This window comes from Myiozetetes cayanensis, unplaced genomic scaffold, assembly GCF_022539395.1.
Source record: "Myiozetetes cayanensis isolate MyiCay16 unplaced genomic scaffold, myiCay2020 scf23, whole genome shotgun sequence".
Classification (NCBI taxonomy): domain Eukaryota; kingdom Metazoa; phylum Chordata; class Aves; order Passeriformes; family Tyrannidae; genus Myiozetetes; species Myiozetetes cayanensis.
Window position 1 is genome coordinate 5,565,621 of NW_026087445.1, and position 25,276 is coordinate 5,590,896.

At 57.3% G+C, this 25,276-nt stretch overlaps 1 protein-coding gene across 1 annotated transcript; it reads left to right on the forward strand.

Moving 5' to 3' along the window:
• PRRX2 (paired related homeobox 2) lies at nucleotides 1-24,184 on the forward strand. The gene is made up of 4 exons (XM_050320178.1): nucleotides 1-244; nucleotides 20,214-20,398; nucleotides 20,556-20,734; nucleotides 21,275-24,184. The coding sequence occupies exons 1-4, from the start codon at nucleotides 1-3 to the stop codon at nucleotides 21,408-21,410; spliced, it is 744 nt and encodes a 247-aa protein (XP_050176135.1). The 3' UTR covers nucleotides 21,411-24,184.
• The last annotated feature ends 1,092 nt before the right edge of the window (nucleotides 24,185-25,276 follow it).

Genomic DNA, 25,276 nt, shown 5'->3' on the forward strand with positions numbered 1-25,276 from the left:
ATGGACTCGGCGCCAGCCTTCGCCATGGACAAGCCGTTCGCCCCCGGCGCCGTGCGCGGCCCGGAGCCGCCCGAAAACCCTCAGAGCCGGAAAAACTTCAGCGTGAGCCACCTCCTAGACCTGGAGGAGGTGGCGGCCGGTATGAACGGGACCCCCGCGGCCGGTCCCCCGCCCGCCGGTGGCGGCAAGGCCATCCCGGAGCCGTCGGGAGGCAGCAGCGGCAGCGAGGCAGCGCCCCAGGACGGTGAGTCCCCGCCGCCCCGGGATGGGCTCCGCCGGGCTGGGGCAGCTTTGGGCACGGGGTGTCCCCGCCGTGTCCTCCCTGCCGCGGGCCGGGCACGGCGGACAAAGGGGGTGGGTGTCCCCCCGCAGCGGGGTTTGGGGGAAATCGGGGAGCGGGTAGAGGAGGTAGAGGAGAGGGCTGACTCCCGTCGGGGCGACACCCCGACGGCTGGGACACAGCGAGGGACAGGGACCCCGCACTGGGAGAGAAGATAGGGGGCTAAGGGACCCCGCACCGGGAGAGAGGGACACAGCACCGCGGTACAGGGACCCCGCACCGGGGACAGGGCGCACAGGGACCCCACACCGGGGGAGAGGGGCACAGCACAGGGGTCAGGGACCCCGCACCGTGAGAAAGAGACCCCTCACCGGGCCAAGGGGCACAGGGACCCCGCACCGGCCGCCTCCCCGCCGGAGGTGCCGGGTATGGGACGTTCCCGGGAAGTCGGTGCGTCCCTGCGCGGCCTGCGGGGTCCCCCCTGCCCCCGGAGCTCCCCACCTCGGTTTCCGGGCTCGGGGAGCGGGGGCGGCCCGGGGGGGCCGTGGGGACCGGGACGCAGCGGGTCCCATCCCGGCGGCTGCCGCTGCGCGTCTCCGGGCCCGCAGCACCGGCAGCACCGGGCCAGGGGGACAGAGCCGGGGCTCGGAGAGGAGACGGGGATAGACCGGGACGCGGCTTCGTGGCGCTCGGTCCTGTCCGGGGGTTTAACGTTTTTAACGGGACAGTCTCGCCTGGGTCCCTTCGCGCCGCTCCGCCGGCCCCGCGCATCCCCGCTCCGGCCTTGGGGTGGGGGCGAGGAGCGTTCATCCCGTCCTTGGGGCAAAGCCCCGGTCCAGGGGCAGCCGACATGCCAGCCAGAGCTCCCCCCGGGAGCCGGGTGTCCCCTCGGGGCACAGAGGTGACGAAGGGGAGGCAGAGTGCGGAGTGGGAGTGCAGCCCTGCCATCCCCCCCTACCAGCTGCTCACCCTGAGGGCACCCTGGGGTGGCATCCCCAAAACCTGCCTCCTGGCTGGGCTGTGGTACCCCGAGCTCGTTTTCTGCAGCCCCCAGAGCACAGCACTGAGGTGCCCATGGCCCTGCTGAGGGCCCACCCTATGCTTGGCCAAGGGTGCACAGCCCATCCTGGGAAGTTGTGCCCATGAAGGGGGCTCAGCCCAGCCCAGAGGCTGCCCAGACCTGTGGTGAGGGAGGGTTCCCAGCGGGGAACAATCCCCCCCAGGTGTTCTCTCTGTCCCCTCCCAGGGCTCCCTCACTGTGGGCAGGTTTGAACCATCTTTTTCCCACCCACATCTCAGTCCCTGCACAGCCTCTTTCCTCCATGGAGCAGCCCCACTGAGCCCCCAGCCTGCCTGTGCTTGGGATGCTGAGGGCTGGGTGAGACCAGGCACTGTGTTTCTGGGATGGTATCTGGTATTTTCAGCGTCATTTTCCATCCTCCCTCCCTTTCCCTTGGGTTCTGTTTGTACTTCTCACGTTGCCTGTGGGACTGTTGGGGTGGTTTTCCCCCATGGATGGGACAATATTCCTTGTGGGATCGGCGCAGCTTTGGGAAACCCAGCCCAGCCTGCAGCAGTCGGTTGGTCTCACAGGGCTGTTCGCAAAACAGCAGAGAAACTACTGCCCTGCTGAGCTCCTAATGCTCCCAAAGAGCTCAGTGGGGACCGGGTGTGATGTAAAAACCAGAGAGAGAGGGGCAAAGGACCTGCCTGAATCACCACAAGCCCATATTTTACCCTAAAAGTCCATTCCTCCTGGGGCAGAGGCCCTGGGGGTTTGGCCTGCAGATCCCAGCACTGCTGGCCCATGTGAGATACTTCCCATTAGCACCTGTTAGGGTGAGTTTGCAGGGATGAGGAAAACATGAGCATCTGGAATGCTCTGACAAGCTGTCCAGGAGTGGAAACATTTCTTCCCTTGATCCTACCTGGAGAGAAGAACACCTGAGAGCAGCGGGCAAGAAGAGAATGAGAAGACAGAGACGAAAACCCGTGTGTGCAAACATCGACCTTTGAGACCTGTTACCTGCTGCCACTGCCTTAACTGGGATGCAGTTTCCTAAATTGGGATGGGTAGACCCAAAATCCCGGACTCAAAATCCCAGGCAACTGTCCTGCCTTTGTGAGCATCAGCCTTTTGCTACACATCTGCGATGCTTTCGGCATCGGCCTGATGACAGCAGAGGAACTTTTACTGGTAACGTTGTCTTTTATTGGCATCCTGAAGTAAAACAGCCTCTCAGAGTTTTCTCTCATTTTCTTCTTCACCATTGTGGTGGTTTTTTTTCTGCCAGATGCAAGTTTGGACCACCAAAAATTGGTGGCAGTGGGTTTATTATGAACGCAAGTGGACACGGTACCCCAGTGTCTCTCTGCAGGATCTATGCCCCGTCTGGGAACCATTTAGGGAGCAAGAGCAGCCCTGAACCTGCTGTGAAGCTGCTGCTACCCCTGTGAAGGGCAGGGCTTGCTGTGGGCCAGGGGGTGCTTTGGTAGAGCTGGCACAGGGATGCTTTGGGCAGCCCCAGGCTGTGCTCAGCAGGCTGCAACCTTGACATAAACCCCTCCCCTTCCCTAGGGAAGCAGCAGCAGGGGGTTTCTATTCCAGAGGCTGGCAGAGATGGAGAAATTCGGGGCAGGGTATTATTCTTTGCAGAAGGAGATTCAACCCCCTTCTGCTGTCATTCATTACCTCTGTCCCACAGAACTCCCCTCTGGAGAGGGGGGCTGCCCCATGTCTGGGGCCCTCAGCACACCTCTCCTCCAGGAGCAACCCCTCCACAGTCCCTTTGCAGAGCTAGCACATCCCTCCCTGCTGGCACCAAGCACCAGAGCCATCCCCACCTCCTGCTCCAGGCAAGGGGCTGCTCAACCCCTGCCTTGGCCCCAGCCCCAAACTGGCCCTGGGGGCACCCAGTGCATCCTCCTGGGAGGACGAGTACAAATATCTGTGTAACGCGTTGCTCTCGTGACACCCAAAAACTCAGAAATCCCACAAGCCAGGCAAGAGCAAGGAAGAGTCAACAGGGTGGTGAGAGCTCGTCTCCATCCTCATCTTCATTGTCATCCTCCCCTGAGTGGCGCAACAGCCTCCCATCGAAAACCTTCGGCACAGCTTCTGAGGTCTTGAAAGCTTGTTCACCTCCTTTCATTAGACTAACAAATAATGTGTAACGCGAAACATCTGTTAACAACAGCCCTTAATGTTCTCAAGATGATAAAGCAGGAGGGTAATTTTAGCCAGCAAGCCTTGACTGATGGCTTTTCAAACAATGAACTTACTTTTGGTGCCGCCTGGAGATGGGAGAGAGAGTTGGGCGCTGGCTCCGGCAGCCGCTTCGGGGATGAAAACTCAGAAAGAGCCACTTTTGTCACAGCCAAGCTTGGAAGGAGGAGTGTGGCCCCTCTGAGGGGATCCTTCAGCATGGGGCAGGCATGCATTGCCCATCTGGCTGCAGCCACTGGGACCAGGCAGTGGGATGGGGAGTTGTGGTGGTTCCTGGGTATCCCATTTGCAGAACAGCTCCTGCAGCCCCTTCCTCATCCCCAGGGTGGCTGGAACTCTCTGACCCACCCTGGGGCTGTGTGAATGCTGAGCTGAGCAGTGATGAAGCAAGAGGAGAGAAGAGGGAATTAAGATGTTGTCACAGCAAATTGGCTTTAATTATGTAAACCAGGGCAGCTGAAAAGGGAGAAGCAAGGCAGGCAGGGACAGGGACCTGATGTCAGAGTGGAAAAGGGACTTGCTCTTGGGATCAAGTGCTGGCTGATTGCCCCAAATAGCCCCAAGCTGCTCCCAGAGCTCAGACACCTTCCTCAAGACAGAGCCATCCCAGCTGATGTCCCCATGGTGTCCCAGTCCAGGAGCCATGCTGGTCCTGGCTCACAGGGTACAGTTTGGCTGTGCTTCTCTTCCTAAATGCCACTTGTCCCCACTGGATGTGGGGCACAGCTCAGGGACACCTTGGCCCCTCTGGCTGCCCTGTAACACCATGGCTGGGATGTGTCCACGGGGATCTGCTTTCCCTGGGACATCAACATGTAGATGGCTCTGCTACAATTAAAGCCAGCATCACTGACTCCTGTGCCTGGCCAAGGAAAGCACAGAGCCCTGGGCCAGCGAGGCTGGGCCATGGGGAGCCAGCTGGGGCTCCCCTGCCCTGTAACCCTGGACTTGTGAGATCTCTCTCTCCAGCACTCATCTGCTTTCCACAGCCCCAAAACCTGCTGGAAATCCTGCAAACCTCTCTGCTGAGAGGCTTTCCGTGGTTTCTAGAGGACTGATCAGGGACAGGCAGGGATGTAGAGACGCCAGCTCAGCCCCTGTGGCAGGGGAAGAGGCTTTGAGTTGTATCTGATAGATGTGGCTGCAGCTCTACGAGGAGAGGTTCTTATGCTTTTGTGCCCAGAAGGAGGGGTCCCTGTTGTTTGGGGTGGCACCATGACCTTCTTGCCCTGGCCTATGGGATGAGGTTGGGATACAGTGGGGTGGGACACATCCTGCTGGTGGTCAGCAAGGCTGGGGTGCAGTGTTTACAGTGCCTGTCATCCCTCAGTGCTCCCTAAAACAGCACTAGCTGAGGGTGCCTGGCTGCCCTCCCAGGCTGGCAGACCTCCTGCAGGGCCTTGATGGGGACAGTCCCTGTGTGGCAGAGCTGGGAATGGTGGCATCCAGAGCAGAGGAGGAGGTGAACTGTCTCAGTCCTTGTAAGGCCAGTGCAGCTGGGATGGGTGGCACTGGGACAGGAGCCATCCTGGCATGGACGTGGCTCTCAGTGACCAGACATCACCTTCCTGTCCCCAGCACCTGCCTGGGGACATCTCCCTGCCTGCAGGGCTCTGAGGGCTGCAGACCCCAAGACAAGGGGGTTTTCTCCATGCAGGGATGGTGCCCGTGGGGCTGCTGGAGCAGGATTTTCCCCGGGGGAAGGGACAGCACTTGCCAGGTGCCCAGTGCTGGCAGGTCCCCAGTGCAGCATCAGTCAGTGTGCCTTGAGTAAGCACCAATTAATCTGCGTGGGAGCTTCCTGCCCAGCCCACCTCCCAGCCCTCCACATTTGTTTGTGCTTAGTGCGAGGCTGGTGACAGGAGAGGGATGGAGGGGTGGATGGATGGGGAGCCTGACAGGTCCCAGCTCACCCACAAGGTTTTTAGCCACTCACAGGGAGCCCAGCATATCCCAGCCAGGGCGAAAGGGGGCTGTGGGAAACGACCCACCCTGTCCCCCTCCCTAGTGGGGGACACCCCCTCACCATGGCTCTCATCCTGTGTCACTGCCACGGGACCCGCTGTCCTGCACATGGTCCCCCTGTCCCATGGAGGAGGGGAAAGTGGTTCCACAGGTCTCATCTATCTGAAAACCTCAGTGGGCTGGGAGTGATGCTTTCCCGTGGCACAGGCAGGATAAGAGGCTGAGTTAGGTCAAAGCCCTGCCAAAACCAGCCAGAGCAGCACAAACCGCTGCCAGGTGCAGGCAGGGATGGATGAGAGTCGTGGCTTGGAGACCCCAGGTCTGATGGAGATTCTGGCATAGGGGTTACCTTGGTACCCCTGCTCTGTTCTTCCCTGTGCCCTCCAGCCTTGAAGGGTGACACACACTCACCCTCCTGCTCCTCCCATGGTGACACTGGGTCATCGTCCTGCTCCTCCCTGTGCACTGGGAGAATGCTCTGTGCTCTAGGGAGCTGTCAGGCTACTACTGACTGGTGACACCGGGGCTCCAATCTGGGGACAATTTGTCCCCAGACAGGCTGAACACCCCCACCTGGGCTCCAGGCTCCCCCTGCCCCAGCGTGGGGGGCTCTGGATTGGAATGGGGGCCCCAGGAAGGCGCCCTGCCCGTGCTGAGCCCTCCCCAGGGGCACATACCAGCACGTTTCTGCAGCGCTCGCAGGGCTCAGCGGGGTCCCCACACATGCTCGCATCTGTGCTGGGGAAGCTGCTGCCAGAGGGCAGAGAGAAAAAAAAAAACCACCAAAACCAGGGCCTGGGGAGATGGGTCCCCTCTTTCTGGGGGAGCCCAAGAGGCAGAGCAGTCTTGGCTGGGCCAGGAGGGCAGGAAAATCAATTTTCTCCCTGACTTCTTGCTGGGATTTTTCTCCCCTCAGCACCCCCAGTGAGCCAGGTTTTGGCAGGCACTGCTCTGTGTGTGTGGGGGTGCTTCTTTCCAAACCCCTTTTCCAGCAGGGAAAGGGCACAGGAACACAGGGAAAGTCACTGCACGACAGGGTCCAGAGAGGACAGCGGGGAGGGTCCTGTGTGTGGTGGGGACACGGGGCTTTGCCCCACTCCCTTGGGAGCCCTGGCAGCACCCACTGATGTGCTTTAATCCCCAGCAGCTCAGATGCCCCGTGGCACAGCCATGCCCAGCCCAGGGGGGTGCTGGGGCGTGGGGACACCTTCCCTGTCCCCCCTGGGCTGTTATGTCTCGCTCGAGCAGGAACAGCTCAGTGCAAGACTATTTCCCCTCTCCTTTTGGGCTGTTTTTTTCAGGGAATGGGGCTGATTCACGGGAAAAATATGAAATTTCGGCTCTGCACAGCCAAGATGGGTGAATTTCAACGAATCAGCATTTTAAGAGAGCCTGGGTGTGTGTCTGTAGCTGAGAAGCTGATGAAATGATTTGGGGCTTTGAGGCTGCCTAGTCAGAAACCCTCCTCTCTCCCAGGGAGTGGGGGCTGATCACCCCTTCTCCCAAGCCACGGGGAATTATCCCCCCAGAGCTGTAAAATCAGGGAGCTGAAGGGATGGGGTTTGATGCAGGGTGGGACCCAGGTGCCTTGGCACTGGCAGAGGCTCGGTGTCCCCAGGATGGCACCTCATCCCCTCCCTGCAGCGTGAGCAGCAGCTGGAAGGAATTATCCTTCCAGGAGGGAATCCCTGAGCCACGGAGCAGGCTCAGAGCATCCTTTAAAATGCCAGGGCAGGGGGTTATGGCTGGGCTGGGCTGAGCTGGGACTGGGCAATGATTTAGACCAGGGTTAATGCAGATCAGTTTTTTCCTGGGAAGTACAATGGGCAGAGACAGCCATCCCCTGCCTGGTAAGGGAGGATGGGAAAAACAAAACCCTCTCAGGGAGGAAGGACTGATTTTTAGGGTTTCAAGGCTTTTTTTTTTCTTTCCAGTGCCTGTTAGCAAGCACTGCCCCGGTACTGCAAACCCAGGTTGTTTTTCACTGGACAACCCTAAATTTCCGAGAATTAGAAGAAAAAAAAGAAAATCCCACCCTCGCCCTTGAGGCATTCCCAGTGTTTGCATTTGCCCGAGGGACACATGACCGCGGGCGATGTTTTCCAGCCTTCCCACGGCGTGACGAAATGCCCTGTCCATGCTGAGCATCCCTCACCAGACGCTTCCCTGCCCTGTGCTTCCCCTGGGAATACCGGCCCCAGCGCTGGGACCTGCTGGGGGCATCACGGGGGGAGGCTCGGGGGGTCCGGTGCCCTCCCATGGGGCAGCTCCTCACCCACGGGGCAGCTCCTCACCCACGGGCAGCCCGAGGCGGCAGCTCCGGCTGCGGATCCTCTGTCGGGGAGCTGGGCGGTAAATGGGGTGCTGGAGGAGCTGGGGGGAATCGTCCCAACTTTTGGGGGACTGAAACCACACTGGAGACAAATGGGGTCCCCTCGGCCACCCCCTGCCCTGCAGCCCCATCCGTGCCGGGCTGCAAACGGCAGCTCGGAGCGCGGCGGGTGTTAATTGAGCAGGAGGTATAATGAGGCTGCGGTGCTGCTCCTTCACGCGGGATTTGGGGGGGGGGAAACAGCCCCTGGGATCCCGGGCGGGGCTGGGGGAGCAGCTCAGGTCCCGGGGGGATGCTGGGCGGGCTGGGAACCTTCAGAGAGCGGCAGCTCCAGCCGCCGGCCCCCTCCCCTTCCCTCCTCATCCCCCTTTGAGTGCGTATAATAAAGCAGCTTTTCAGCTGCGGCTGCAGTGATAGATCAGGAAGAATTGTATGAGTCTATTAAAGTCTGTGTGTCTCTGAATGGAGACTGTGGCTAAGCCAGGCGCCAGGCTCGCGCATTGAACCAGATGTGGAGAGGCGCCATCCTTTCCAGCCACTGAATCCGAGAGGCTGCAGGCTTCACACGCAAGGAAACTGGAGTGCACATGGCAGGGGAGCCGGGGGAGCGGCGGGGAGCACATGGCAGCGGGGTGCTGGGGAGGGGGCACAGCCCAGCACTCCCAGCAGGCACGGGAGCCGAGCCGGGGGCTGCGGGGAGGAGCCCGGGGACAGAGCTGCGACTGGGGGGGGTGCAGCTGGCCGAGCCACCCCAGGCTGTGTGGACTGCACCCCGAGTCGTGCAGGGCATCAGGGCGGTGGTTGTGTTGTGTCTTGAGCTGTGCAGGGCACTGCAGTGTGTGTTCGGGGAGGTGGTGCCTTGCACCCTGAGCCGCACAGGGCGTTGCAGTGTGTGTGGATGAGGGGGGCTGCTCTGCACCCCGAGATGTGAAGGGGGTCAGCTTTGTACCACAGGGCACGCAGGGCAGTGCTCGGGTGGGGTGAGGATTGCATTGCAGCCCAGGTTGTACAGGGACCTACAATATGTGTGTTGTGTGTGGGGTTACATTGCACCCCAAGTGGGGTGGGGGGGATTGTGTTGCACCCCAAGCTGCACAGGACACTGCCAGGGGTGGGGTGCGGGGGTGTCAGGGCATAGCAGGGGCTGGGTGGGTCACATGGCTGCAGGGGTGACCTGGGGGCAGCAGTGGCAGTGATGCTGCAGGGGAGCACACAGGGGACCCCCCACACCCCCAGCCCTGGGAAGCAAAGATCCTGGTCCAGCAGCAGCACAGCTGAGGAGGGCATGGGATGGGTCACAGGCAGGGGCATCTCCTGTCTCCAAACCCACTGTACTCCAGAGGGAAGGACAAAAATGGAAGGACAGAAGGCAGGCAGGAAAGACAGAAGGATGCCAACCCGCTGGGGACAGCTGTGGCTGGCAGCTCACGGGGCTGGTTACCCCCTGAGCTGGGATCCCATGTCCCTAGCAAAGGTGGGAAGCAGAGTCTGTCCATGGGGTGCTGTGGAGAGGACATGGGTGATGTGGGGACAGACACTCTGTGGTGCTGCTCAGGGCTGGGCTGGGCTGGGCTGGGCTCGGGCCGGGGCAGCTGCCACGCTCCCTTCTCACCAATTTCACTTTCTCAGCTGGGCCGGCCACATGGCTGTAATTTGGGGGTTGTAAATACCCCAGGGGAATTTTTAAATTAAAAAAATAACTGTTTTCATTTAAATAAAAAGACACTGAAGCATTTCTATTAGTATTAGGGGTTTATAAAACTTAAAACAAATGTCGAAACTCAACTACCAGGCACCGTCCACTTTGCAAAGCCCTTTGTGTGTTTGAGGTGACCTGATTACCCACTCGGGGTTCAGTTTGGATGGGGTTTGTATGAGAGTGTTGGGGTACCCAGTGTGGCAAGATGGTGCTGGGTCTCCCTGGGGACCCAGAGGGGATGAAGCCTTGGGGTGATGAGGGTGAGGGTCTCAGCTCTGCTGGGCTTTGATCAGCAGGACCCTGATGCAGCTGTCTCCATCCTGACATCTCCAAAGTGTCCCCTGGTGTCCTCCCCATGGCTGGCTCCTGCCCCCAGCAACCTGCCTGCCATTGTGTCCCCACTGTCCCCACTGCTCCTGCCATCCCTGCCATCCCCACCATGCACAGTTCAGCTCTAACCTGGAAACAGTTAACCGGGCTGAGTTTAAAAAAAAAAAAAAAGATACGAGCCACTTATTAAAATGAATGTTTTACAATAAATTTGGCGAGAGGCCACCGACCTCAAATGAAAACCAGACCGGAGGACAGCGATGCTGCTCGCTGGCAGAGGTTTCCAGGACGTCTGCGTGCAGGCGCCCACGAGGGTCCTCCTTGGAGTGGTGGTGGGATGGGGTCCCTGCCAGGGGCTCCCACCCATCCCACACCCTGGCCAAACGTGCTGGTGTCCATGGCCACAGGACACTGGTGGTGGCTGTGTGATGGGCTCTCAGCAGGTGCTGATGCTCACTGGTCAAATGTTGTGTGTTGGCCTGGGTGTGAAAAACACCCTTTTGGCCTCATAAAAAGAGGGGGGAGTTGGGTTGGTGGGAGTGGGCAGCAGGAGGGGACACTGTGGGGATTCTCATCATTCCCCCCTGTCCCTCCTCATCTCCTTCCCCTCCTTGGCAATGACCCTGATGCAATGGGGTCTGTGCTTTAACTCGGTGGGCTGGTGTTGAGTTTCCGTGCCAGATGCCATTGGGTCTGGCTTGCTTGGGCTTTTGCCTATTAAATTTCAAAAAACCACCTTTTTTGGGGGGCTGGGGAGGACAGGAAGGCTGGGATCGCCATGCCAGGGGTCCCTGGCTGGGAGCCAGCCCTCTACACAACGTTCCTGCTATGCAGCCCTGGCTGATTAGTTTTATTTTTCAACCACTGAGCAGAAATCTCAGTGAGCTTTCGCCACCACGATGGCCCGAGGCACCCGCCATCCCATCCCCTCCCCAGCCCCAGGGGAAACCCACTTTGCAGTTAAAATGGAGGTTTTGGTGGAGCTTTGCAAGCGCAGGCGGGTGCTGCTCCTGGCTGGAGTCTCATTAGTGTTAATTAATTACATGTGCCTGTGCCCTGCTGGCATAACCATGTAACCTGTTATGTCAGGCAGCTGCGTGTGAGCCACATTGGCACCTCCAGGTTGCCCCATGGATGCACCAAAGGGCACCTAAAAGATCTGCAGGATGGGGAGGGAAGCAGCATCTGCCGTGCTCTGCCCTGATATAGGACAGTGGGGTCTGTCTTGGCATCCTCCATCCTGGTATCATCCATTCTGGCATCATCCATCCCAGCAGCTCGATGGCTGTGGAGAGACACCGTGGCTATTCCCTCTGCCCAGAGCCCTTGTTTCTGTGTCTGGGGCTGACCCAAACCCCAGCATTTTGGCTGTGGGGTCCAGGTTGGCAGTTTCCCTGCACTGCAGAGGCCTGTTCACACATCTGCGAGCCATCACGGTGCTGCCACTCGCCCATGCTTGGCTATTTGAACACAGGGCACAGCCAGAGCTGAGGAAGCATGGACACTGCACCCCAGGGGGTGCCCAGGGGCTGTGTCCCTGGGAACATCCTGGGGTGCTGCAGCAGTGCGAGGCGCAGGACAGCCCAAGCACTGGTCTCATCCTGCCCCGAGAAGGTCTCCTGGCTGTAGGATGAAAGCAAACCCCATGGTGAATGTCTCCTCGCCGGGGAGGCTCCTGGCTGGCGGTGGCTGGGGCAGAGCCAGCGCCTTTTGTTGGTCCCTGGGCCTCCTCCACGGGGGCTGGCAGATTCACAGGAGAACAAAATTAAAATTCCTGCTCCCCCGTCGGTCGGTGCTTGGCTCAGTGCTCGGCTCAGACCGGCACGACAAACCCACCACGGTGTCTCCCCCTGAGGCTCTTGGCTGTGCCGTGAGGGCTTCAGCTCCTGCCACCTCCAGCCTTGCGGCCACAGGGGTCCCACCTGAGGAGCCCTTTGGTCTGACACGGCCTCTGGGAGCATCCCTGGGAAAGCTGGGAGCTGTGGCACGACACACACCCCGTCCATGGATCCATCCCATCTCCTCTCTCCCTCTGTGGCACCATCACAGATGAGTCTTTGGAGCCTCTGTGTGACCCCAGCCCCATATAGGCAAAGGGGGTGAACCCCAGAGGGGAGAGAATCCCCTTCAGCTGTGCATGTTCCCCTGCCATGAGCAGGGAAGATTCCAGACCCTGCCAGGCCCCGACAGCTCAAAGCCACTGGCGTGCCTGGCAGTGACACAGCTCCTCCACCCCCAGCAAACCCATGCATGTGATGGACTTTCCCAGGAGGCTTTTGTCCTTACCCTGCCATTTCTTGCGGGGCAAACCAGGGTACTCACTGGGGAGCAGCACCCCAGCTATTCCCCCAGCTCAGCTCCTCCGTGGCTCCATCCCCACGGAGCACTGACACAATGGAGGCAACGGCAGCGCTGGAGCCGGGACAGCCCATTGTGTGGGGCTGCAGCCGCAGCCTCCTCCGAGCACACGGGACGCTCCTGGCAGCTCCCGAAATCCCCGCGCCAGGCTGGGGTCACCCGCCGCAAAGGCGCGGCCCCGGGAGGGAACATTTCGCTCGCAGACCACCGAGCCCGAGGGATGCGCTCGGCATTCCGTGGATGCCCTGGGCCGGTGCCACCCGTCGGTGGGCGCAGCCAGGCAGTCTGAGCCCTGCGGCCCCTCACACAATGGCACCGGCTCCGGCTCCCGGGGTGCGCGGGAGTCAGGCGGCTGGGAAAGCGCAGCGAGGGGCTGCGCCGGCCCCAGCGCCGGGCGCCAGCGCCTGTCGCAGGCTCTGAAGGCTGTTCCTGGAGCGGTTGTGTCAGGGGCTGCTCGTGGTGCCAGGCTCTGTGGTCTGGATCCCAGCGCAGGGCCGGGAGCGGAGCCAGGGTGCTTAGGGACACATCCCGGAGCTGTGAGCCTGGTGGGAAGGTCTGTCTGTGTCACCTTCTCCAAAGGTCTGTCCGTGGGTGGTTCCCACCCACGGACAGACCTTTGGAGAAGGTGACACAGAAAAAGGCAGGTGATGGTGCTTTCTCTTCCGGACGCCTGGGACAGTGGGAGGGAATTTCTTGTGTTGCTCAGCCTTCTCCCACCAGAGCTTTGTGGCCAGTGATGTTCCACAGCCCCTTCCTGAAGCTTGACAGCATCCCACCAACCCTGCCTCCTCCTTCACGGAATGTGGCTGCAATTAATTCATTAAATGCTTCCGCTGACGCAGGAGCTGGCCCTGCCAAAACACCGTTCCTGGGGCCTGTGCTTGGCTGGGTGAGCATTGTGCTGGGCTGAGCAGGAGCCTCTAGCCAGGGCAGGAGCCTCTGGCATGGTGGGAAGGGCTGGGAAGTATTCCTGGACTGCTGGGCCTCCAGCCCAGCCTGCAGCCTTTACCTGCAGCCTTGTGGATTTCACCAGCTTTCAGCTTTCAGGGCATCCCGTTTAAATCACAGCCCATGACTCAGCTGGCTGGTTCCTCACCTGGCATCTTCAGCATCTGGTTCCCTTCTTCATCTCCTTCATCTCCTCTCTTCCTCCCTCCTCACTGTGACCTCCTGATCTTGTCCCTCTCGTGTGCTTGGGTTTTGCAGCAGATACGTCACGGCTGCCCTTCCTGGAGAGGCGGCTTTGAATCCTCTCACGGCTCTCACCAGTGGATTTGGTGGCTAATAACAGGCTGGGATCATCCCTAAGGGAAGCAGGGTCCCACAGCACAGGAATATTCCTTTTCGGGTTCCTTCTGTCCCCAGTACTCATCTAAGCATTGCATTCCCAATGCATTTGCTGCACTAAAGAAGGGGATGAGCCAAAAAACCCAATCACTGGGTTGCAAGCACATCCCCACTGGGATGCAGGGATGCTGCTGGCTCAGCCAGCTCTCCAGGACCTTCCCAGTTTGCTCAGGCTCTCGACTGGACATGCTGTGATGGGTGCTCAGACACCACACACCATACTGGCATCTGGGGGTGCGAGGGGAAAAGCCTTCTGGGCTCAGGGGAGCATTCCTTCTGGGAATGCTCCATGCAGGCTATGCATGGAGTATTCCAAGGGCTACAGCACTGCCAGGCAGGATCCTCCCAAAAACTGGGTGTCTCTGTGGCTGGGGGTAGTGAACCAAGGCGCTGGGTGGTTTCTGGCTGGTGCAGAGGCAGCTCTATAACCATAAAACAGTCTGCTGCTGCCTGTCAGTGAGCACAGGCTAAGGCCCTCCCGGGACAGCCTTGGCCTCTTTCTTGGTCCAGGCTTTTGCTGCTCCTTTTTAACAGAGACACTTTTCCCCCAGCAAAACTGGCAGCCTGTAAAAACGTGTCAGCGTTTCAGTTTTTTCACAATTAATGAGGTGAAACATCCTCGGAAACATTTCGCTGTAATGTTTCTCCAGTAGCTGGGACTTGCCCCTCTCTTAAATTTTTCATGTGCGCCACTTGAGCCGAGAAAGTTTCCTTCGGACTCAGCACATTTGGACCCCCCCGGCTTCAACCTCCCCCCAGAGCCTCCAGCATTCCCAGGGTCTTCACGAGGCTGGGGTTGGGCTGGAGGGGGAGCAGGGAGTGGTGGTAGGTCGGGATGAGGAGGTCGGAGCCTGCTCCCAGCAGTGTGGGGAGGGAGGGATTTGAACCTCACAGGGCCAAACAAAGCCAGGACCAACACCCCTTGGGCAGAGGTTAGTGGCCCCAAAGGGCTTCTTCCCTGGGTAGGGGGTGTGAAACCACCCAGAAAACAAGATTTACGCTGATGGGGTTTTGCCCCCAAGCTGTGACTCTGCGTTGGTCCTGTGCACCCAGGCTGGGCTCACTGGTGGGTGCAGGAAAGTGCATAGAACCACAGTTTTGTGACCCAGCACACATGAGGGGGCAGCTTTGCAGCTGCTTCTCAGCCCTCCAGGGTTCCCAAGATGACCTGGGGAGATTTAAGACCTGTAGTGGCATAGGCAGCTCCCACCATCAGTTTTGCAACAAGAGCTGTGCCCATGGGCAGGGACAACTGTCTGCCTCCCCCCTGGCCTGTGGAGCATCCCTCCTGCCATCCCTGCTCCCTGCAAAGCCCCAGTGTGGGCAGGTAAAACCCCTCCCAGGCTCCCAGACTGTCCCAAACCACATCCCAAGGCAGGGCAGTAGCGGGGAGCAGCTGCTGGAGAGAGGGGGGGTGCAGCCGCGCTCAGCTGCCCACGCACCCCCAAATCACACCTTCGGGTGTCTCACCTGAGGGTTACGGGACAAAAAGTAGCTGGAGCAAGCGGGCACTGCGGAGGGGCAATTCCCAAACCCCAGAGCTTCGCTCCAGCTCGCTGCAATCCGAGGGGAAACGCTTCCTCCCCATCGCATGATTTAGAGGAACAAGTTAAACAATTGCACATGAAGCTCTGGCGCACGTCATCGCCGGAGCTCTCCTCGCTTCCCCCCGAGTGTCTAAAGGGATGAAGGGAGTGCACATGTTTACCGAGAGAGACCATGGGAGAAACGAAAGACATTGTTTTTCCAAAGGATTTCTTGGCTGTAAAAGACCTCCACCACCCTGTGGCTTCCCTGATGAAGGCCCAGCGTTAATTTGTTAAATCCACATCAAGTGCCCGGAGAACCCGTTGTTTATTTTTGCTAATTCAGCCGGCCGAGATCAAATTGGGGTTTTATTTGTTAAGGATAAACCTTAATTAATAAAAGCTATTTATTTAGTTAGAGCTGGCCGCAGCCTGAGGGTCAGATATGCCGCGATCATTATTTCAAGTAAAACAAACCCAAAACGTCTCTCAACAGTTTGAAAAACGTAGAAACTTAGAGGGCTGAATTTATTTGTCTTAGGAAGAATTTACAGCTAATTCCCTCCAGGCTATTTCAACCCTTAAATTATACCCGAGAAGAAAAGAGGGGGAAAAAAAAAATACCATTCCAGGCAGAGAAGGGAAGTAAATGGTACGGCAAATTTGATCATTTTGGCTTGGGGGGGGTGTGAAAAATTTAAAGCTTAAAAGGTCTTTGGCAAACTGCTCGCAAATAAATGGAACGTGTGAAATAATTTAATGGCAGAAAACTCTTCAGGGCTGCGGGGTCTGCGTCACGGAGGAAAATGAAACACTTTGGGGGAGATGTAGCCCGGGCTTTTTTGCATGAGAGGGTTGAACTCGCTCTCTTCTGACCTGGTCCCTGAAAAAGGGGGGGGGTTTGCACCTCAAAGCCAAGTGTCAGAGCTGGATGCAGCAAAATCTTTCCCAGGATGTGGCAGTGCACACAGAGAGGGTTTGCAGCATCATCTGGGGGAGAGACAGGCTGGCAGTCTGGCGAGGTGACATCGTGCTCTGGGATGAGCATTTTGCAGAGAAACCCCCCAAAACTGGGTGTCCAGAGGGGAGTCACCTCACAGAGAGACTGAAAAGCCTTCCCAAGGGAGCATCCCTGCTCAGGGACGCTGTGTCCCTGCGGCTCCGGCGTGTGAGCAGCTGGGAATGTCAGCGCTGGTTGGGGCTGGCTCCCAGCTGCACCGAGGCCGTTTATCGTGTGCTAATGGAGGTCGTAAGTCAGAGCCGGAGCCTCGGTGGAAATTAGTGAAAATTACCTCTTTACAGCACTCGGCGGCTGCTGCGCGGGAGGTTGGGGGCCCTGCCAGCGTGGGGGCCCTCCTTGGCAAGCCCAGCGAGTCCTTCCTATGGAAAACTAATGGGAGCACAGAGGGAAAAGGCAAGAGCTGGAAAAGTGGGCTCGGTTGGTGCTCAGCTGCACCGGAGCGGCTCTGCCCCACGGGGGTGTTGCCTTTGCAAATGGGGCAGGACCCGGCGCTCCCCAGTTCACGGCATGGGGTGATCCAGGCTTGCCAGCGTCGGTGCTCCCACCTGGAGAAGGGGTTTGGGGTGACTCCCAGCGCCCCATGGCACCCGTGGGGCAGAGCTCTGGCCCCGGGCTGGCCGCAGCTCTTGAGCAGGCAGCATTGCCTGGGGCTGGGCAGCCCAGACAGGAGGCTAGGGGTTACCCAGGACACATCCAGCGCCCCAAAACTCATCCACAGCATGGGGGGAAAGTCTCCTGTCTTTCCTAACACACTGGGGCAATTTAATTCTGAGCTCATCCTGCTCTGTGCAGAGCCCCTGCACCTCCCTCTCCCCGTCCTCCCCCGCACATCATCTTTCGTTATTCAGTAATGTTATCCCCTGGTTTTCCCCCTTCCCCTGCATTTTTTTTTCCCCTTCAGTGGAAATTGTAATCAGTGGAAGATAAATACAGTGAAGGTGGCTGGGGAGAAGGCTCAGGAGCCCCTCTGACCTCAGGGTCGGACAACCAAGGCCTGCCCCAAATGAATCCCCAAACTGTAACTGCCAAAGGCAAGGGTTTGGCTTTCTCCAGAGCCTCCCCAGGCACTCCTTTGGGGCAAAATGTAGATGGTGGTGAGCTGGGTTTAACTTGGTGCAATTACAAACCCTTATTCCTGGAAGCCCATCGGGGTGAGGAAATGGTTTCCAATTCCTCCATCAAGGTGTCAGAGAGTCTGGTTAAATCCAAGTCCTGCTGATGGCAGTGAGATGGCAGAGGGGCTTTGGGGGACCTGATCCATCCTCTTCCCCATTCCTTCTCCAGTGCCACAGAGAACTCAGCAAGGCTCATTTTTGGGAAGCTGGTTTGGGGCCGTTAAAGCATCTCTGACAGAAACAATCCAGCCCAACTCTGTGCATTGTAAACCTGTCAGACACACACCACCAGCAATTAGGGTGGCATTTATCTGGTCCCACAACCCTGCAGGGCCTGAGCTAATGGGGAAAAGATGTGTTGGTCTGTTCCAAGGCTCATCCCTGAACAGAGCAGAGGATCCAGGCAGGCCTGTGGAGCTGCCTCCCTGCCAAACAGAGATGGCCTGGAAAAAGTGTGGAAGGTTCTTCCATTAAAACCAGCAATAGGGGCTGAACAAAATGCCCCAACTGAGGCATGGCCCAGGGTTTGCAGCTCTCAAAAAGCCTGGGAACCACTGGCATTTGGACACATCCTGACCCAACTCTGGTCTTAAACCTCTATCCCAGCATGCCCGTAAGCCCCATATGGGGATTGCTCAGCACTGCTCATCTCCCATGGCCATTTAGCTCTTCCCTCCATGGGTTTGAGGAGAGAGAAACCAGCCACAAATGTGGCCAGATCCTACAGAATTCTCAATCCTGGATTGAGAATTAATTTAAGAGACATCTCCACCTCCTCCTTGCCTTCAGCCAAATTAGAGTGGGTGAGAGAAGCAATCAGTTAGGGAAAAGTCCTACAGCCAGGTTTAAATTGGGGATGAAACCAAAGGGGGTTTATAAATTTTTTTATACATTTCCTAGTGTCCTGCTGAAATCATTGCTGGTTCAGTGAGGGCATGTGTGTGCCCTTGGTGATGGCAAGTTTTGAACCAAATCCTGGTCTTTCATTTCCCCAGAAGCCCTACGGGGTCATCATAAACCCAACAAGGAAACATCTCTCACCCTTGGTACATCCTGTAGCTCTTTCCCAGCCTGATGGTTCCCATTTCAGTCCCAGGCTCCCAGAAAACCCAGGGACAACCATGGCTGGACTTCATGTATTTTAATCCGGCGGCTCGTTAGCTTGCTGAAGGAAAACAGGACCAAAAAAGGAGTTTAACTAAAAGGGGCAACTGGAAAGCAGAGACTGGCAGAACATTTGAAGCTGCAGGAACAAGGGCTGGAGGGAATCCTGAGAATTTTATTTGTGAGCCTTTAAACACGATCGGCAGCAAAGGGCAGCCTGTGGTTTCCTGGCTGGGGAAAGGACCTCAAACCCACACATATTTCAGGCACAGCACTGTCCATCCTGTCTTTACCCAACCAAGAAGGCCGTGTCCCAGATACAAGAGGCTGTTTCCAGCCCAAGGGATGGTCAACCAAGGTCTGAATGCACCTACAACACAATGAAAGGCCCAGGGAAATGCTGGCAGCTGCAGCAAGGCCCTGGCAGGTGGACAGAGCTCCTTTTCCTCCCCTTTGCACCCAGGGGTGCTTTCCTCTTCCCACAGTCCCAGCAGTTTGGCCCCATCATGGTCAAAACGTGGCACTCCTGCATGTGCCTGGAAGATGGGGGACATTTGGGTGGTGGTGGGGAGCAAATATTGGGGCTTCTCTGGTCCTCATGGCTCATCCTCAGGACGAGACAGCTCTTGAGAGTGGTGTACTCAGGCACAAAGAGGCCTTAGGGACTTGATGCAAAACTTACTGGTGGACGTTTCATGGCTTGAATTATTAAGAATTAAGGTCCCAAGATGGTTTTGGTGGCCTTAAAAGATCTTGGAACCCACAGTTTCCTCCTGCTCAACAGCTTGATGGTGTCTTGGAGCGGGAGAGTTAATATCCCTTCCAGTTGATTTTGTTTGTTGCTCAAGTATCATCTGAAAACCCTGCACTTATTTAATAAGTACCAGGGTAACTTATTAGCAAGTATTTAATTCTTGAGCATATTGAGGGAGCGGTGAGTTCTGCCACCGTGGCCTCTGCAGTGATACAGAGCAGAAACCCCCAATATAACCCTGCTATGAATCAGAATGTCATAAAATTATTAACATTTCAAATAATTCCAAAATGCTTTCCCACCAGTAGGTACAGATTGGATCCAGATGCTTTATTAACAGAAAGCATCATTAAACCAGTACCTCCATAAGGCAGAACGACAGCGAGTCGTGCTCCCCATGAAGCCTTTGCAGGCAGCTGACTGGGTGTCTCGGAAAAAGACTTCATAAACTTGCCTAAACCTTATGATATTAGTGACAAAGAGGAGATTAATCTCAACGTGGCTGACAGCCCAGGATCAGTACTGAGAAACCAAACTACACCCTCAGCTTCATGTTTCCATGAGCCAGCAAAGCCAGAAATAAACACCGCGGAGGCTGAGCTCTGCGAGACGCGGTGCCGTTCGTTCCGAGCTCTGTAGGCCAGGTTTGGATGAGCAGATGCTTGGCTGCAGTCCTGTGTCACCCTGGGGACATGCCACACAGCTGGGGCTTCAGGGGGTGCTGGAGGTGGGAGCTGAGACCCCCATCTTGGGGGCGTTTTGGTGCCTAATTCCCAGCTCCGTTCATGAAAGCTTTACCTAATGCCTTAGGATGAGCCGAGCCCAGGACACCCTGTGGGCAGTTTGGATCAAGTGCTAGCCCAAAAATCCACAGAGACCGGTATTCAAAATCAGATCCAGGTGGTTTTAGCCAGTCGTGAAACCACCGCAGGTCTTTGCAAATATTGGGGTTAACCCTCAGCTCCAGCGGGTCCTGGAATAGGTTTTGATTCTCATGGAGACCACAAGGCTGCACATATGCTGCTCCCTCCAGAGTCCCAGGTGCCTGCAGAGAGCGCAGACCTCCAGCAGGGCCTGAGCCTGGCTGGGCTGTGGGGTCTGTGGGGTCCCACATGAGTCTGGTTCTCATGAGGCCTCTTCTGCGCTTTCCCCACAGGTGAGAGCCTGAGCCCGAGCCGTGGGGCAGCCAAGAGGAAGAAGAAGCAGAGGAGGAACCGCACCACCTTCAACAGCAGCCAGCTGCAGGCTCTGGAGAGGGTCTTTGAGAGGACGCACTACCCCGACGCCTTCGTGCGGGAGGAGCTGGCAAGGAGGGTCAACCTCAGCGAGGCGAGAGTCCAGGTGAGCACAGGTTTGTGTGGGAGAAAACAACACCTTCTGCCTTGCCCCCAGGAGGGAGCAGGGACTGTCCCCTCTCTGGTTTCATCCTGCACGTGACCACGATCGGTAGGACAGATGCCTGGGGCGTCCCTGCTGACCGTCCTCCCTCCCCACACAGGTCTGGTTTCAGAACCGGAGGGCCAAGTTTCGCCGTAACGAGAGGGCCATGCTGGCCAACAGATCGGCATCACTCCTCAAATCCTACAGCCAAGAGGCAGCCATTGAGCAGCCCATGGCGCCACGACCCACCGCACTGACCCCGGAGTATCTCTCTTGGACCAGCACCTCCCCGTACAGGTAGGTGGAGGCTCCGGAGTAGCTGGGGAGGAGGTGGCCATAGGGCTGCCTAGGGACCAGTCCGCTGTAGGAACGCAGCCTTGTGCTGTTACTGGGGATTTAGGGAGTTTTACAGGGCCAAAAGGAGCTTGTCTGACTTTGCTTTGGGAACCCCTTTCATCTCTGAGCACCCGCTGCCTGTCGCTGAGCAGGCTTCTTGGCCTCCATGCATTTTGGGGCCCTGGTCCTCGCAAGGGATTCGCTTGGCCTCGTGCTGACCCTTCCCACATCTCGGCACGGGAGGTGACACGGGTCCCTTCTGGTTCCCAGCTGTTCACGAGCAGCCATCTCCTCCGAAAGATCAAGGCAGGGCTTCCTGGTGCATAGTTTGAGGGGTTCCCACATCCAGCCAGCCATAAAAATGCTGAAGCCTTGGCTGCTCTTGTGGGAGATCTCTAAGAGGGAGTGGGGCAGCCTGGCCTGGGAAGCCGGTGGGACCATGAAGGGCACGGGGACTTCTCCACAGGCAATGCCTCATTCCTTCCCGCTCCCTCCCCGCAGCACTGTGCCCTCCTACAGCTCCAGCGGGACCGCGACGCCCACCCAAGGGGTGAACATGGCCAACAGCATCGCCAGCCTGCGCCTCAAAGCCAAAGAGTTCAGCCTCCACCAGAACCAGGTGCCGACCGTGAACTGACCAGGGCAAAGCCCGCCCCGTGGCCTCATCCAGGGTACAACGTGGAGCTCCTGTGCCAGTCCAGGACGAATCCGCCACCTGCCCAACACATGTCACTCATCCAATGTCTCAGCACCTCTTCTCTCCTCTTCCCTTCCCTTCTGAAGGTAGAGTCAGTCCCCAGGCTGAAGTGGCACATAATTATAGCCACATATGGAGCAAACTTGGTTAGAAACTTGCTTTTCCGCACACCCTTATAATAACGGCTATATATACACACACATACCCCCCACGCGCTCTTCGAGGACAAACAGACTTGCCAAGGGAACAAGAATTTGCTTCCAAACATGGAAGGATCTTGGACTATTGGATTTGACCAATTTGGGTATCTCGCCCAGAGAGCCAAAGAGTTCTTGGGCCCTCTCCTCCCATGGGGATGTGCAGCGGTGGGAGGACCACGAGCCCCCCTTTCCGCCAGGCTGTGACTTGCGGCGCTCAACCACAGGTGCCGAAGCTGATCCGTGTGTTCACCTCTTTGTGCAACCCCAGCCACAGTGTTTGGGACTTTGGGAAGCTGACGGCTCACCCACGCCATGGCCAGTGCCAGCCAGCCCTCTGCACTGTGCTGCCTGCATTTAGGAGTAGCCTATTCGATGGCATCAGGCTTTGTTCCTTCCCAGAGGAGCAAGGAGGTCTGGAGCAGCTCACCAGCCTCTTCTGGAGCCTGTGAGCTGGTGGTGCATCGCTGGTCCCCAAGCAGGCACCACTGCCCTGCCTTGGTGGGTTTGCCAGCGACTCTGCAGAGCCCCAGGTCATTGAACCGTCCCAGGGAAAGAGAAAATTGGAAAAAGCTGTTGGGTTTCAGCTGAGTAGGCGGCTCCCAGCGCTTCGTGCCAACGAAGGCTTCGCCTTCCGGAGGCACAGCCTCCCTGTCGGCAGCTCCGCAGATGTGAGCAGGGCTCTGGGGCCGGAGACTCCACGGGGGGAGGTTTCTTTGGTTTTGCAGAGAGGAAATGGTTTCCCCCTCGTCCCACCCCGCCGTGCAGCCTAATGAGGTTGCAAGGTGGGATGTGTGGGGGGCGGACACGGCAGGGGCAGCCTCGCCCCAGCCCACGGGACTGAGCCACGGAGAGACGCAGCCTCTGCCTTCCCCTGTGTCGTGGGGAACGAGCCAGAGGGATGGAGGTGTTACCCTCTGGAAACCAGACCACCCTTTCCTCACCCACCACAAAATGCCACCAGCCAAGCGTGGGGACACTCCCAACTCCGAGGGGTGACCTGGACAGAGAAGACACCAGTCCCGCTTGCCTAGAAGGGCTTGGCTTGGGGACTGCAGCAGCAGGTCTGAGGATGAGCAGAGCAATTGCTGAGGTGCTTCCTCCAGATGAACATCCTCTGGTCTGTGATACCAAGGCTGAGAGTGTCACAACTACAAAGTGCCCATCTGAGTGGCCACAGCTCCCAGGAACACCCTCTCCCATTCCCACTGGGGCTCTCACTGCAGCTACATGTGGGACCCTCAGCTGCACCCCAGGTAGCACCAACTCAGGGGGACTCACCCAGCACCCAGAGCTGGAGATCTGATGGGAGAACAAGGAGAGGAGCACATTTCCTCTGGCTGAGGGTGAATCAGCCCTTCCATCCTGCCTCCAGCCCCAGCTTTCTCTGCTCCACCCAATCCATTTGGGAATGGCCACCTTCTCCAGCACGGCAGGCAGGGACAGGGCACAGCCTGAGTGACACTGTCCACCCCATCCAGGGAGCAGTGCCACCCTAAATACCCACCCTCTGCCCCCATCCCTGTTTCCAGGGCTGGTATTTCCCCCATTTGCCACGCCAGCAGCTCCCCACATCACACAGAGACATGCCAAGCCAGGGGGAACAGGGATCCACTGGGGATCAAATCACCCACCCTGAGAAACACCCCTTAGGGCAGAAGAAGGAAGCCCGGGGGGGTCCTATTCCCATGGAAAAGCACAGGGCTCTTTTTTCAGTTATACAAGATGAACCCACAGGGATATAAATGTCGCTGCCTCTTTGAGAACATTAATGAAAATAAACCCATTTAATAGTTTGCAGATGCCGTTTCTGTAAACCTAAAAAAAGCAGGGAATAAATATTTCTTCACTAAATATCTATATGTATATATATATTTGAAAACATTTGCTCCTAATCTTAGGACCCCTCCTTCGCCGTGCTCTTGGCAGCTTATCACAGCTTGTCAGTCAGTGCTGAACTCACCGAGACGAGATACAAATTGCACCCACGGAGGGGTAGCAGGACCGAGGGATTATTGTAATCTAAGCTCTCTCTCGCCCTTTCTATTTGTACATTTCAATTACTTGTAACAAGATCCACGGTGGATTTTTCGGTTTTGGGATTGGTTTTTTTTGTTTTTGTTTTTGTTTTGTTGTGTTTTTTTTTTTTCCTTCTGCATGTCCGTGTTTTGGAAATTTTTTGTAAGGTTTTTTTTGTAAAAACAACTCTTGTGAAATAATGGAGGAATAAATATTTTACTGAGTAGAGGCGTGTCGGTGCATGTGATGGGGACCTGGCTCTTCCCTCATCAGCCACTGTGGTTTCCCACCTGCCATGGACGAGCAGCCTGGGCAGGGGACAAGAGCCATGAATGTGACCACCTTCACCTTGAGTGATGGTGGCACCTCACAGCTTCTCCCCAAGACCTGGATTTCATCCCAGGCTCCCAAACAAATGGTCCACATGCCCTGGGAGAGAGGCAGGAGCAAGGGGGGAGCATGTCAAGGCCCTGTGGATCTGAGAAGCGGTGGCAGGGGCCACGTTTCTGCAGCAGAACTGCTGGGCTTCCCTCTGGCTTGGAAACCCTCAAGATGAAGCCTGGAGATGGTGGAAATTGAGGGAGCACAGAAAACAGCCTAACAAAGGCTCCTGCATAACAGCTAATTGCAGGGCCTTTCCAGATCCATCTTATTTCATTTGGGGATAATGAGTGTGGGCTGTTGAGGAAGGGGTGTCAAGGAAGAGGGGTCAGCATGCTCTTGCTCTTCCCCTTCAAAATCCCACTGGGAGTGACAGAGCTTACAGGATCTGTCCTGGGCAGCCCCCATTAATGCTGGTCCCAGTTCACACCCACAGCCTTGGGAGCAGCACCCCCATGTCCCCCAGCAGCAAGGGAACGGGCTGAGCTGGGATGCAGCCAGGAGCAGGCAGCAGAGCCCCTCGCTGCTGGGTTATCAGGTCAAATCCAGCGTTGTAAGAGGGAGTGGAAACCTGCAAACAGTAATTGAGGCTCCACAGACATCAGAGATGAGCATCTGTTAACAGACCTCCCATTCTCTGGGGACAGGGCTCATCCGTGGTCCCAGCAGAGACCAGCAGAGAGTTATCCCACAGCCCTGGGAGCCGGAAACAGGCAACACAGAGGTCTGGACCAGCTCAGGGATTTGAAGGCAGTGGAGAAATAAGGAGATTTTCTTTTATACTCTCACTGCAGGAACATCCAGGCACTCAGACAGATGCTGCTCTGTCAAGCACACAGACTGGGTAAAGGCTGGGCAGCACAAACCCAAATCAGCACCAAACCCGGCTCTTCAGGCTCCATCCTGTGCACCAAGGGGGCATTAACCTGGTGAGCTGGAGGCTGGGCACCGATGGGGCACGTGGGAGAGAGCCAGGCTGAGGGGGTGAGATGTGGGACCTGAAGGGCAGCCCAACCACACTGAGGGCTCAGCAGAGCCTCACCACTGAGTGGATTTGCAAGGAGCCTGGATTAGAACAGGAGGCTGTGAGCAGAATGGCTCCTAGAGAGAGTCACCCACAGGCACCAGAGCAACATGTGGCTCCCTGTGGGTTTTCTCTTCCAGGTCTGCAAAATTTGAGCTGACAGGCAGCAAGAAGGGTCATATTCT